The sequence below is a fragment of the Galeopterus variegatus genome, unplaced genomic scaffold (genome assembly GCF_000696425.1).
Source record: "Galeopterus variegatus unplaced genomic scaffold, G_variegatus-3.0.2 Scaffold8958, whole genome shotgun sequence".
NCBI lineage: Eukaryota > Metazoa > Chordata > Mammalia > Dermoptera > Cynocephalidae > Galeopterus > Galeopterus variegatus.
The window spans coordinates 26,208-40,899 of NW_007735069.1; the positions used below are offsets into that span (position 1 = coordinate 26,208).

A 14,692-nucleotide genomic window follows, 5' to 3' on the forward strand; every position below is an offset into this window, starting at 1 on the left:
GATGGAAAAAGATATATCATGAAAACAGAAACCAAAAATGAATGAGAATAGGTATTCTTATATTGGATAAAATCGACTTTAAACCAAAAAACATAAAAAGAGACAAAGAAAGCCACTATATAATGACAAAAAGGATCTATCCAGCTAGAAGACATAACCATAAATATGTATACACCCAAAACTGGAGCACCCAGATATATAAAGCAAACACTCTTTGAACTAAAGAAAGAAATAGGCCCTAATACATTAATAGTGGGTGACCTGAACATCCCTCTCTCAGTGTGGGACAAATTTTCTAGGCAGCAAATCAACAAAAAGACACAGGATTTAAACAACACCTTAGACCAACTGGACCTGGTAAATACATACTGACAATTTCACCCAATAATTAAATATATACTTTCTTCTCATCAGCAATGGGACATTCTCCAGAAAAGACCACATATTAGGCCACAATTCTAGTCTCAGCAAATTTTAAAAAACTGAAATCATTCCAAGTATCTTTTCAGACCATAATGTATTAAAACTGGAAATTAATAACAGGCAAAACCTGAAAACTATACAAATACACAGAAACTAAACAATAGGCTCCTGAATGATCTATGGGTCCTAGAAGAAATAAAACAGTAAATCAAAAATTTCTAGAAGCTAATGAAAATAAAGACACACCATACCAAAATCTGTAAGATACTGCAAAAGCAGTACTAAGAGGCAAATTTATTGCAATAAATACTTACATCAAAAGAATGGAAATACTTCAAATAAGCAAGCTAACACTACACCTCAAAGAACTTGAAAAACAACAGCAATCCAATTCTAAAAGTAGTAGATGGAAGGAAATAATTAAGATCAGAGCAGACCTAAATGAAATAGAGACCCAAAAAACAATAGAAAAGATCAACAAAACAGAAAGTTAGTTCTTTGAGAAGATAAATAAAGTAGACAAACCATTAGCTAGGTTAACAAAAGAGAGAGAGAGAGAGAGAGAGAAGACCCAAATAACAAACATCAGAAACGAAAAGGGAGACATTACAACTGATACCACAGAAATACAAAGAATCATTAGAGACTATTATAAATGACTGTATGACGACAAATATGAAAACCTGGAAGATATGGATAAGTTTCTGGACACATACAAACAACCCAGACTGAACTGAGAAGAGATAGAAAACCTGAACACATCAATAAAAAGCAACAAGATTGACGTGGTAATCAGCAAAATTCCAACTAAGAAAAGCCCAGGTCCGGATGGCTTTAAAGCTGAATTCTATCAAATCTTTAAGAGGAAATAATACCAATCCTCCTCAAACTATCCCAAAAAATTGAAACAGAATCCATTTTCCGAAACTCATTCTATGAGGCCAACATAACTCTGATACCAAAACCAGATAAAGACACAACAAAAAAAGAAAATTACAGGCCAATATCCTCCATGAACATAGATGCAAAAGTCCTCAACGAGATATTAGCAATTAGAATACAGCCACACATCAAAAACATTATACACCATGATCAAGTGGAATTCATTCCAGGGATGCAAGGATGGCTCAACATATGAAAGTCAATAAATGTGATACAGCACATCAAGAAAATCAAAGACAAAAACCATATGATTATCTCACTAGACATTGAAAAATTATTTGACAAAATTCAACATCTTTTCATGATAAAGACTCTCAAGAAATTAAGCATAGAAGGAAAGGATTTCCACACAATAAAAACCATCTATGAGAAGCCTACCACCAGTATCATTGTGAATGGGGAAAAACTGAAGGCTTTTCCCTTAAGAACAAGACAAGTACGCCTATTCTCACCACTTCTATTTAACATACTACTGGAAGTACTATCCAGAGCAATCAGGCAAGAGAAAGAAATAAAGGGCATCCAGATTGGAAAACATGAAGTCAAACTGTGCCTATTTTCATATGACATGATACTATATATAGAAAAACCAAAAGACTCTATAAAAAAACTCCTAGAGCTAGTTAATAATTTCAGTAATGTGGCAGGATATAAAATAAATGCCCCCAAATCAGTTGCATTTATGTTCTTCAATGATGAGCTAACAGAAAGAGAAATCGAGAAAGCAAGCCCATTTATAACAGTCAACAACAACAAAAAATACCTAAGAATCAATTTAATCAAAGAGGTGAAAGATCTCTATAATGAGAACTACACACCACTACTGAAAGAAATTAAAGAAGACACAAAAAGATGAAAAGACATTCCATGCTCTTGAATTGGAACAATTAATATTGTGAAAATGTCTATATTACTCAAAGTGATCTACAGATTCAATGCAATCCCCATCAAAATAACAATGACATTCTTCACAAAATGGAAAAAACAATCTCAACATTCATTTGGAATAACAAAAGATGCCAAACAGCCAAAGCAATCCTGAGCAATAAATAAATAAATAATAAAGCTGGAGGCATAACACTACCTGACTTCAAATTATACTACAAAGCTATAGTAACCAAAACAGTATGGTACTGGCATAAAAATAGACAGACCAGTGAAGCAGAATAAAGAACCCAGCAATCATCCCTTAGGATTACAGCCATCTGTTATTGGACAAAGGCAACAAAAATATACCTTGGGGAAAAGACTGCCTTTTCAATAAGTGGTGCTGGGAAAATTGGTTATCCATATGCAGAAGAATCAAACCAACTCCAAATGGATTAAAGACTTAAGTAAAAGACCTGAAACTGTAAAATTAATAAGGGAAAATAGAGGTGAAACACTTCAGGACCTAGGTCTGGAAACAGACTTTATGAACATGAGCCTGAAAGAACAGGCAACAAAAGAAAAAAGTAAACAAATGGGACTATATCAAACTGAAAAGCTTCTGCATAGCAAAGGAAAAAATTAACAGAGTGAAATGACAATCAACAGAGTAGGAGAAAATTTTTGCTAACTATGCGTCTGACAAGGGATTAATATCCATAATATACAAGAAACTCAAGCAATTACACAGTAAAAAAAACCAAATAACCCAACTAAACTCAGGCAATTACACAGTAAAAAAAACAAATAACCCAACTAAAAAATGGGTAAGGGAGCTAAATAGACATTGTTCAAAGAAGGCATACAAATGGTCAATGAGTACATGAAAAAAATGCTCAACTAGTCATCAGGGAAATGCAAATTAAAACCACATTGAGATACCACCTCACCCTAATTAGACAGGCTATAACCAAAGAGACAGAGAATAGCAAATGCTGACAAGGATGTGGAGAGAAGGGAACACTCCTACACTCTTGGTGGGAATGTGAATTAGTACAACCACTATGGAAAACTGTGTGGAGGTTTCTCAAGCAACTACAGATAGATCTTCCATATGATCCATCAATCCCAGTTCTGGGTATATAACCAAAGTCATGGAAATCATCATGTCAAAGGGATGCCTGCACTCCCATGCTCATCTTAGCTCCATTCACAATAGTCAAGATATGGAACCAACCTAAAGGTCCATGGATGGACAACTGGATAAGGAAAATGTGGTATATATACACCATGGAGTACTACTCTGCCATAAAAAGGAATGAAATTCCGCCATTTACAACAACATGGATGAGCTTGGAGAAATTTATGTTGAGTGAAATAAGCAAAGCACACAGGGAGAAATAGAACATGTGCTCACTCATAAGTCAGAGCTAAGAGAGAAAGAAAGAAGGAAAGAAAGACCACAGTGGTGCGTTGGACTTGCAGAGGGAGAAAGCATACCTAGGAATAAAAGGGGAGTGGGGAAAAGGGGTTGGGGAGGGAGGTCAAAGGTAACTGGGTGGGGGATACAGGGTATAATCACAATTTATGGTAATGGGCATGCTGCCAGTATGGATCGGGCCGTCACATCTTGGGCATGAGTGGTGACAATCAGCTTCGTACCCGTGAATATTCATAACCAATACAAAAAATATATAGGTACCATGTAAAACCAATTCTGTAGGCTATGAAAACAATTTTAAAGTAAAGAAAGAAAATGTAAATTCTATTAAGCAAAATTCTGTCCTGTTGAAACTTAGTTCTAAATGTTTTGAATCAGTTGTTATACTGTGACACGTGACTGTTATTTGCACTATATTATCATGCTGTTTTTAAAAGTAAATCATTTGGGTTTCTATAAGATAAGGTATTATAAAGAAGATTACATTCATATTTTAACAAACCATAGTAGGTTGCATACAAATATGGATTCTGAGATCAAACTCTTAGAAATAACTGGCACTACTACCGTATCTGCAGTGCTCTGTCTACCGCATCACAGAGGGAAAGAGCTAGAAGTCAAATAGCTGTGCTTTTTAAGGAAAAACAAAAAACTCTATTGACCTATCTTAATTATCCTAACTAATAAAGCCAATGTGTTACTTTGAGGATGAAATTATTAATGTTAACTGTCTAAACTTTAAGTTCACAATTATTTTTAAGCTCTAAAATCTTCATTTGTACAAAATAGATCACACATTTGGGGTACTTTTCAAGTCATTAGAGATGGTAATGATGCTGAAATAGTCTATCTCAAATTAAATTTTAGCCGTATTTTCCAGTTAATTGATTCCTTTTTGAATTTCTGGTCAACAGTTCAGATTGATGAATCCAAAATATAGAGAGCTTAAAATGAGAAAGATTATGCAGTTTCAAGAAATCAGATCCATTTCGATTTGGATTTTACATCAATCACCACTACACACAAAGGAAATTACTGGCTTCAATTGGTTGATTCTTTAGGTAGTTTTAGCCCTGAGCAGAACTGGCTATCTTCTTGACCTAGATCATGGCTGACAAAAAGGAGAGATAAAGACAATTGCATCATGTTCTAAGTGGCAGACATATACACTGTTCTTCATTGGTCAGCTGGAAGTCAATGTATGATTGATGATATTCAAAATCAGAATTCCCTGCTAACATGCCAAGTACAGTACAGGTAATATATATGATTTTGGTTGCTGGTGAATTGACTATAGGGATCTGGGGAAATGGATTCATTGTACTAGTTAACTGCATCAGCTGGTTCAAAAGGAGGGATATCTCCTTGACTGACATCATCCTGACCAGCCTGGCCATCTCCAGAGTCTGTTGTTGTGTGTAATATCTTCAAATGGCTTCATTATGCTGATCTCTCCAGATGCAGATGACAGTGGTGAGCTACTGAACATTCTGGATGTTTTCTGGACACTTGCCAATAATTCAAGTGTCTGGTTTACTTCTTGCCACAGCACCTTCTGTTTACTCAAGATAGCCAACACATTCCACCCATTTTTTTCTATGCCTGAATCTAAAGATCAAGAGAATCATCCTTGGGATGCTTCTAGTATCCTTTCTGATCTCCTTAATTATTAGTTTTTCAATGAAAGATGACATGTGGCATCACTTCTTCAAGGCCAGTCATGAAGAAAATATTACTTGGGAATTCAAAGTGAATAAAATTCCAAATGTCATCAAACAGATGACTCTGAACCTGGGGCTATAGTTCCCTTTATTCTTTGCCTGATCTCATTTTTCCTGTTACTTTTGTCCCTATTCTGACACTCCGAACAGATGAAACTTCATGTCACAGGGTCAAGAGACCCCAGCACTGAGGCCCACAGGAGGGCCATAAAGGCGGTGGCACTCTTTCTGCTCCTCCCTATTGTGTACTATGCAGTCTTTCCTGTAATCACCTCTAGCTTTCTGATTCCTCAGAGAAGATTAGTGGTGATGGCTGGTGGCATAATGACTGTCATTTCCCCATCAGGCCATGCATTCATCCTGATAGTAGAGAGTAACAAGCTGAAAGAAGCTTTTTTGTACATGTTAAGTTTTGTAAAGGATTTCCACAAAGGAAGGAAACACTTTGTTCCATAGAGCACCCTAGAGAGTATCCTGAATTACAAGCAGAAAGAAATCAGCAGAAGACTTTCTCCCTTCTCCAAAGTATCTACATTCATTTCTTTAAATGTGCTATTGGAAATTATTAATATCTACTCTTATTCTAAAGATTCTTTTTGTGTTCCTTCACATTTCCTCTTGTATAATTTTGAACCTAACGTCATCATTGAACCACATATGTTTTCTTTGTCTTCACAGGGAAAATGAATCTAAAACCCACACTAACATTTCATGTCGCTGCCTGAATGGAAACAGGTTCTATTTCTTTCTGCCATATGCTGGAAAAGGCCTTGAACTCAGTGAGTAGAAGAATTTCAGACAAATGGGTTGTGGGAAAGAGATTTTAGAACTCATCAGCCATTCCTATAAAATCAAGGACGTTAATAAACTTGTGTTCTTTGAACCAAAGTATATTTTCTGTGCTATCCCCTCCATTTATGGAAAAGTTTGTCCTCATCAGGAGGAGAGAAAAACAGTCTTCGGTAAGATTCTACCTAGCATGATATATGAGTATGATCTCAAGAATGAAGATTTGACCAGGAAAGGGGCATTGGTAGAGTTAGGAACGTGAATCCTAGAACCACCTTGAAAAAGAAGGTTGAGAGTCCCAGTCGTCAGGTTGTTTCATAAATAACCCTACCTGGTGATGGCAGTTTAAGGGGTTAGTTCCTAAAGATTCTTTGGAATGTTCTCTCTACCCTTCCAACTCAGAAATCTTTGACATGTTTTTCCATTGACATCACTTCCTTTTCTATTTTGTTTCTGGTAATGTTTTACAGATAACTAGGTTTCTTTAAATTATTAAAATCATGCTTTCCTATTATACATTATACACATGTAAAAAATGGAAAAATACTATATATGTTGTTTACATTATTAAAGTATTTAAATAGAAGAAGAACCATAGTTTATTGTGATCTCTATTACCTACATTCAAATGTATTGTGGGCTAAGTCATGTTTCCCAAAAAAAATGAATAGATCTAAGTTCTTTCTAAATAGTAGGATTTGTCCTATTCCCTGGAAATATTGTTGGTAAAACACATTATTTATTACTTTTGTGTGATGCCCCCATCTAGAGAAATGACTATACTGTGAGATCATAAAGTTTATAAAAGGAGTTGATTGGGACTAAGATAATGCAAAGTGTGAATTTCCTTAATTTTAGATGAAAATGCTTATTATCTAAGAGACAATATTTCAGGAAGTGAATTGTCCTGGAGGGTATTTCTCATATTAAGTAAAACTGAAGATAACATATCTTTATCTGACATTCTTCACTTCTAATAAACAACTGCATGAAGAGCAAATTCTTAGTAAATATTGCTGTGTGCCTGTCTGACTAATAACACTATGACATACACAATTAGATTTGTACTATACCATTTCCTGATTAACCATTTAAATGAAGATGAAAGTTATTAACCTCTGACTGAATGTTAACTCTCTGTAATCTGATTGTATCGATCATTTCCAAAACGAAAATCTATTTCTACCAAGATACCTGACTTGTGGATAATTTATAACTTATGGTAATGGATATAAAGTTTCATTTACACATTTTGATTTTTATTAAACACACGTTTTCATCTGCTTTTTCTGACTTTCTATGAAAAACTCAATTTGACAGATCCAAATATAGAGAACTTACAGCAAGAAGCCTATCTTAAATTCAAGAAATGAAATCTTTTAAAATTTTCATGAAAGCAATTTTAGCCAAACATTCGGTTATCGCTTGCTAAAGGGTAATAATTATAATTTACCCAGGCTATAAATAACTAGTCAAGATGCTCATTTGGAGCAATCAGTTGGTTTACTGTTCATGAATATAGAAACAATTCTGTTTCAGAAGAGAGCTGGACACTTCTGGAATGATTTTAAAGTCAACATAATGGCAGATGAAAGCATTATTGCATGATTTGAAACATTTATCTATTTTGTCCCAGCTGGTCATCTGCAAATTAGCCCATCTGCCGTGATATCTGAGATCAGGGTTTTCTCTCTACACACATTATCAGTACTAAAAACAACATCTTTACCATTATAATAACTGGAAAACTCATAAAAGGAATGGTGGGGAATGGATACATTGGACTAGTCAACTGGATTGACTGAATTAAGAAAAAAATGATCTCAATTGACTCCATTCTCATAATTTAGCTGTCTCCGGAATGTGTTTGATCTGTGTAATGGTACTAAACAGCATTATAATGATACTCTACCCAGACGTTTATAAAAATAATAAAGATCGTCATTTATACCTTCTGGACTCTTGCCAACTATTTAAGTATGTGGCTTGCCAGCTGCCTCAATGTCTTGTTTTTTCAAGATAGCCAATTTCTCTCATCCACTTTTTCTCTGGCTGAAGTGGAGAATTAACAGGGTGGTTCATGGGGTCCTGCTGGGGGGCTTCCCCACTGCCTTGTTGATCGGCCTTATAATAGTAGTGGTTCTGAGTTGTAATTATGGGTTTCCTGAAACTGCAAAACATAAAACAAATACCACTGAAATGTTTCATGTAAGTACAATTCAATGCTTCGACCCATTGACTCTCTTTAACCTGTTTGCAATTGTCCCGGTTACTGTGTCTCTGATCTCATTTTTCCTTTTAATAATGTCCCTGTGGAGACATACTAAGCAAATGAAACTCAGTGCTGCAGGCTTTAGAGACCCCAGTGCAGAGGCCCATGTAAAAGCCATGAAAACTGTGACTTCTTTCTCTTCTTCCTTTTTATATACTATGTGGTTTCTTTTTTGATGACCTTTAGCTGTCTTATGAGAGAAAGTTAGCTATGATGGTTGGAGAAATAGTAGCAATTCTTTATCCCTTGGGTCACTCACTTATTTTAATTAATGTAAATAACAAACTGAGGCAGGCATGTCAGGATGCTGACGTGTAGAAAAATAGCCTTCATGATGTAAAATCTTAGTTTTATAAATGGTCTTTAAAAGCAAATTTAAAGAGGGTATTTCAAAAAAATCTTGGAAAGATTTGTACTATCTTTTAAGTCCACTTTCCCACAACCTTTTTGAAGTACCTTAGTATTTTCTAATTTTTTTTAGGTCCACTCTCATTTCTTTCCAGTTTTTCATTTATTTTGGATGCACATCTTTGAGTGTTATCAGGACCCATTAGCAAACTAATGAATACATCCTTTATAGTTCTTTATAGCCCAGACATTCTCATCTCTACACTCCCTTTTATCCAAGAATCTCAGAGCTCAATCTTCTCTCCTTGCCTTCTCAATGCAAATGTTAGGCGTGTATTGCCTAGTTAGATTCTTTTAGGATTTTACTCTGGGAAACTGCACCTGAGCTGCCTTCCTGGTTTCTCATTTTCTTCTGTCATACGTTTTCATTGCTGGCCTTAGTTGTGCTCCATTCATGACTCTGCTGAGTTCCTCCCATCTAGGTTGTGAACTAGGAACTCGGATCTTCACATAACAAATATAGACTGCATTAGAGAAAAGAAAAGAAAAAAAAGAAGAAAAATAGGAATCATTACTAAATGTCATTCTGCTGTGAACACCAACCCCTTCTCGCTCGAACGTTACTGCACGTTTGGTCTGGCACAGCGAGGGAGGGCTGTTCTGATCTGGCTGTGTGTTTTTGCTCTTACTCCCACCATTTCCTGTGTCTAATTCTGGTTTTGCCTACTATTGTGCAAAATACTGGTATTTACATTCTTAAGTATATAAACTTCATCAATGTATTTCTAATATATTATGCTATTTGTTGTGTAAGACAGGAGAATACATGTTCTTTTAATGGAATATATTAATATATTTTACAAGGTACCTGTATATTCTATGCTGGCATAAACTTTATATTTTTCTGAAGGTTAAGATAAAATAAATGTTTTAAAGGATTAATGCTTCTGTGAAGGTTTCACCTTATTGATCTGAAGTTTTTTTCTTCCATGTTTTGTTTTCTGTGTCTCCATTATTTCAGGTATTCTCAGTGACCACAGTGGCTGGGGTTCAAAGTAATAGGCTTGTGACAAAATGCTCTTTTGCAGAATTTTTTCTTAACTGTAACATTCATATAAGTTCCACGCTTACATCACTGGAACGCATAAAATCTACACTTATTTCTCTAAAAATTAGTCTAAAATTATTTGGGCAAAGATATTATTCTAGTTACTGTGGGTGCTTTACTTACTAGGATGCACTATGAAGTAGAAATGATATGTCCGGGTCAGGGATCACTTCCCAAATCAGAGGAAAGTAGTTGCCTGTGGACACGGCTACATAGTCATGCCCTTTGTCCAAACATCAGGACTGCATCTCAGAAATGAAGGTTTGTCCTTTAAGAAGAATGAGAGGAGACATGAACTCCCAGGAAGGTGTGAGTGCCCAAGAATTATCCCATGGAAGTACTATGTAGTGAAGCGTTTCTCAGTCACTCTAAATTAAAGATGCTCTTTTAAAACAGGATTTAGTCTGTAAAGATGTAGTAAATTTAATCTGAGTCTCTTGCTAAAAGAGGGAAAGGGCTAGATAGATGCAATTTGGTATGGAGGAGGGTGGAGAGTAGAATGAAATACAGGATTTTACTCTGTTCTCTCTCACAAATACAACTGCCCTTGAGAACTTTATTTTTCATTTATTTTCATAAGAAATATTTATTTTTTATTATACATATTTATGGGTTATGCAGTTGACTAACAGTATTTGTGTACACAGCTATATTGAGGTAAAATTGATATACAAAGAACTGCATATTTAATGTGTACAATTTCATGAGTTTGAACATAGCCAAACACCCACAATACCACCACCACAGTCAAGGTAACAGACATATCCAGCACCTCCCAAAATTTCCTTGAGAGCATCTTAAATGAAAAGAAAAAGCTATAGGGTAATCGATAGTCCTTTTTATTACAGCTCCTTCAACATATTACATACAGCACCACAAACTAAGTGACCATTAAATGTTACCTGACCAATAAGACAATGCATTATTTCAACAAGCATTGTGCCATATAATTGTTCATCAGAACAATCAAGATAATGAGCTAAAAAAAAGTTTTGAACCAAATATATTTAGTGTTAACCTTTTAAATTTTCTGAAAATAAAAAGCTCTCACTATAAACCAAAATTTTGGATTCTTTACTAAGAATCAATATTACCATTCAACAAAATGAAGATTCTTCCACAAATTTTAGTTTTTGCCAATTTTCTAATTGCTTGCCAATCCTTGAGGTTTAATTCTGTCAGATAAAATACAGGACACCCAATTAAATTTAAACTTCGGTACTTCCCGAAGCTACTAATCTCATGCAATTTGAAAATACTCTAAAAAATTGTTCATTGTTTATCTGAAATTCAAATTTAACAGAGTGTCTTGCACTTCTATGTGATAAATCTGGCAACCCTACTGAGGTTACTAGTATGTATCACAGATTAATGAATCCAAATTTGTAAAACCTAGACTCAGAAAGAGAGTGCAGGAACATGAAAGGGAATTGACCCAATTTGCATCTTACGTAACAGTAGCTGAGCCTAAATTAGCCAAATGTGGAAAAGAACAGCCTGCTTGCTGAGAAGGTGAATGAAAACACAGTGGTGAGGCCAAGGATCGCCAACCACACTGCTTGTCAGGACTAATTAGGATTTAATGAAGATAGAGGCAGTCTTCATTTATCATTCCAATCTCCATCACAAGACAGACTTCCATGAACGAGGTAAAGAAAATTACAGCAAAATCTAAGAAGCAGGTGTAGATCTCAAACTCCATCTGGTCAACTGGAAACCAGCTATATATTTCTACATTTAAACATGCCAGATAAATTGGAGAGTACTTTAATGCTCATAGCAGCTGGAGAGTTTTCAGTGGGGATCTTAGGGAATGCGTTCATTGGGTTGGTAAACTGCATGGACTGGGTCAAGAATAAGAAGATTTTCTCCATTGATTTAATCCTCACAAGTCTGGCTATATCTAGAATTTGTCTGTTAAGTATAATACTGTTAGATTGTTTTATATTGGTGCTGTATCCAGATGTCTATACCAGCGGTAAACAAATGAGAATCGTTGACTTCTTCTGGACACTAACCAACCACTTAAGTGTCTGGTTTGCCACCTGCCTCAGCATTTTCTATTTCCTCAAGATAGCTAAGTTTTTCCACCCCCGTTTCCTCTGGATGAAGTGGAAAATTGACAGGGTGATTCTCAGGATTCTCCTTGGGTGCGTGGCACTGTCTGTGTTTATTAGCCTTCCGTTCGCTGGGAATTTGGATGATGATTTCAGGCATTGTGTCAAGAAAAAGTGGAAAACAAACTTAACTTGGAGATGCAGAATAAATAAGACTCAATATTCTTCTACCAAGATATTTCTCAACCTGTTAACCCTGTTCCCCTTCTCTGTGTCCCTGATCTCATTCCTCCTCTTGATCTTCTCCCTGTGGAGACACATCAGGCAAATGCAGCTGAATGCCACAGGGTGCAGAGACCCCAGCACAGAGGCCCACGTGGGAGCCCTGAAAGCCGTCATCTCCTTCCTCCTGCTTTTTGCTGCCTACCATTTGGCCTTTCTCATAGCCACCTCCAGCTACTTTATGCCAGAGAGTGAATTAGCTGTGATTTTTGGTGAGTTGGTAGCTCTAATCTGCCCCTCAAGCCATTCGTTTATCCTAATACTGGGAAACAATAAGTTAAGACAAGCATCTCTAAGGGGGCTTTGGAAAGTAAAATATATTCTAAAAAGAAGAAAATTCTAAAAATAAACAGATATGGGGAAAAAAACTATTGTTTTCTAGGAAAATGGAAGACAAGATTTTAAAAGTTATCTTCTTGCATTAATGTTCATTTCATGTGGTTAATTACTCTTAAAATTTATTTAGAATACCTAAAATTACAACTTAGAGAATCCCATGTAGTGCGGACTTTGTACCTCTGTATCTCTCTGTCTCTATCTGTCTCCTTGTCTCTCTTTCTTTCTCCGTCTTTCTCTTCTATCTTTCTTCCTCTCTTCAGAATCGGTGTTTTCTTTACAAGTTTCAGAACAAATAGAAGTTAATATTCTAATATTAACCATGAAGGGGAGAGCATTTTCGTAGTCAATTCTAAATAGTTTCTCCAGATGCAAAGTTGTGTGACTAATTCAGAACAACTGTAATAGCATATTGCTTTCATTTGCATTGCTATGAAAAGCAGCTGGTTCATCCTATGGTCCTAGCTAGATTTTTCTTTTCAGATCATCTAACTAAGCTCTACCTTTGGGAAAGACTCAATAAGGTGACAGTCTTTAATAAATGCTGTGGAATTCCATAAACATGGCAGAAATTAATACTGATTATAAATAGTTAAGATATAAATAGTGATTAAAATAAATATTTTCATAGTAAGTTCAGAGATCATAGATGAATGAATGAAAGACATTCTACAAGCGAGAGAGGAAAAATTTATGCAGAAAATTTCTGTAAATTAAAGAACCTAAAAAGAACCAGTATTGATTGCTTATTGAAAGAAATTTCTCCACAAAAGACATGCGTAAGTTTGCTTTTAGCAAACTTGGACTGCACCAAACAATGTTTGTCAAGATACCATGATGAGATCTTCAATCAAAAGCTTATATATTGAGATGTTAAAATATCAAAACTGTCAAGAAAATATTGATTCAATGCAGATCATCTCTAAAGCCCAGGGAAATATTATTTGGATTGTAAATAAGACATCTATGAGATATCTATTTGGGACATTCCATTACCATCACATCATTGTGTTGTGGTAAAGATATTTTTGGTGTTCAGCTCTGTTACTAACCAGCCTAGAGCAGTGTGAATTTTGTATACAGAAAAACACAATGTTTATAAATAAAGACATATTAAATATTCTCAAATAAAGTTGGTAAAAATCAAAATTACTTTTACACTATTTTTGTATGTTAATTTTTCTTCTCTGAATCTGACAGTGCAAAAGATACATATTGATTAAATTGATAAATTTTAAAAGATTTATGTAGTGCCTTATAAGTTAAAGAAACAATAGAAATTGCACACTGGTATGGATAATCAATGCTGTACTCCACAGACATGTACAACCAATTATGTCTCAATAAATAAAAAAGGGGAAAAAAGAAACAATGGAAAATGAGATGCATAGACTGAAGCTTACATTTCTTTTAATATTGTCTAAAAGAATACCTGTTCCCACAACCCACCTAAGCAGAGGCCCAGTTTATATGGATTTATTAAGCATGGGAACAAAAGAACCCTGAGTACTAAGGGGAATCTTGGAAGTTCCACTCTGATGTCTCTGTATTGTAGACCCTAGAAACTTGAGCAGCCACTTACATTGCAAATATAGCACCTCATCTCTGCATTTTATTTCTCTGTGGACAACAGCCAAGCAAAGGACATAGGTGGAAAGAGTAGCAGCGTCAGTGACTTCTAACTGTACATAAGTCTCCTTACTGGCATATCTCAGATAAAGGTGATGTAGCCAAGGCAGCAAAGTATATCTTCTGAGATTATGTTAATTCTGAGAAGTCATGCAACGATGACAATGCAGGGTTGAAAGGAATATTTCTTCTGCTTCCTCTACTCCCAGTATTTAGGGTAGAGTTTTCAGGCTTTCTTTAAGAGAGTGCAGTGAAGGGACTACAGAGAATGCAGACAACTTTCTGTCCTTCTGTTTTTATTCCTTGCTTAATAAATAGATACCCATTCACACATTAAATGTCTGGCTGTTAGGCACTTGACAGCATTTCCAGGTTCTGGAAATACAGATGAAATGTGATGAAGCCCAGGCTCGCATGAATGTACAGTCATGGAAAACATCATGGAAGACAAATAATGATAAAGTAAACAAATAAATA

At 35.4% G+C, this 14,692-nt stretch overlaps 2 protein-coding genes and 1 pseudogene across 2 annotated transcripts; all 3 read left to right on the forward strand.

The window, feature by feature from the left end:
- Positions 1 to 4,912: 4,912 nt before the first annotated feature.
- On the forward strand, positions 4,913 to 5,850 carry LOC103608899 (taste receptor type 2 member 9). The gene is given in 3 exon segments (XM_008593289.1): positions 4,913 to 5,078; positions 5,081 to 5,146; positions 5,453 to 5,850. Coding segments are annotated over 3 exon segments (630 nt in total).
- Positions 5,851 to 6,196: 346 nt separating this feature from the next.
- Positions 6,197 to 8,773, forward strand: LOC103608900 (annotated as a pseudogene).
- Positions 8,774 to 11,654: 2,881 nt separating this feature from the next.
- Positions 11,655 to 12,593, forward strand: LOC103608897 (taste receptor type 2 member 7-like). Its single transcript, XM_008593287.1, has one exon. It carries the CDS (start codon positions 11,655 to 11,657, stop codon positions 12,591 to 12,593), a length of 939 nt encoding a protein of 312 aa, XP_008591509.1.
- The last annotated feature ends 2,099 nt before the right edge of the window (positions 12,594 to 14,692 follow it).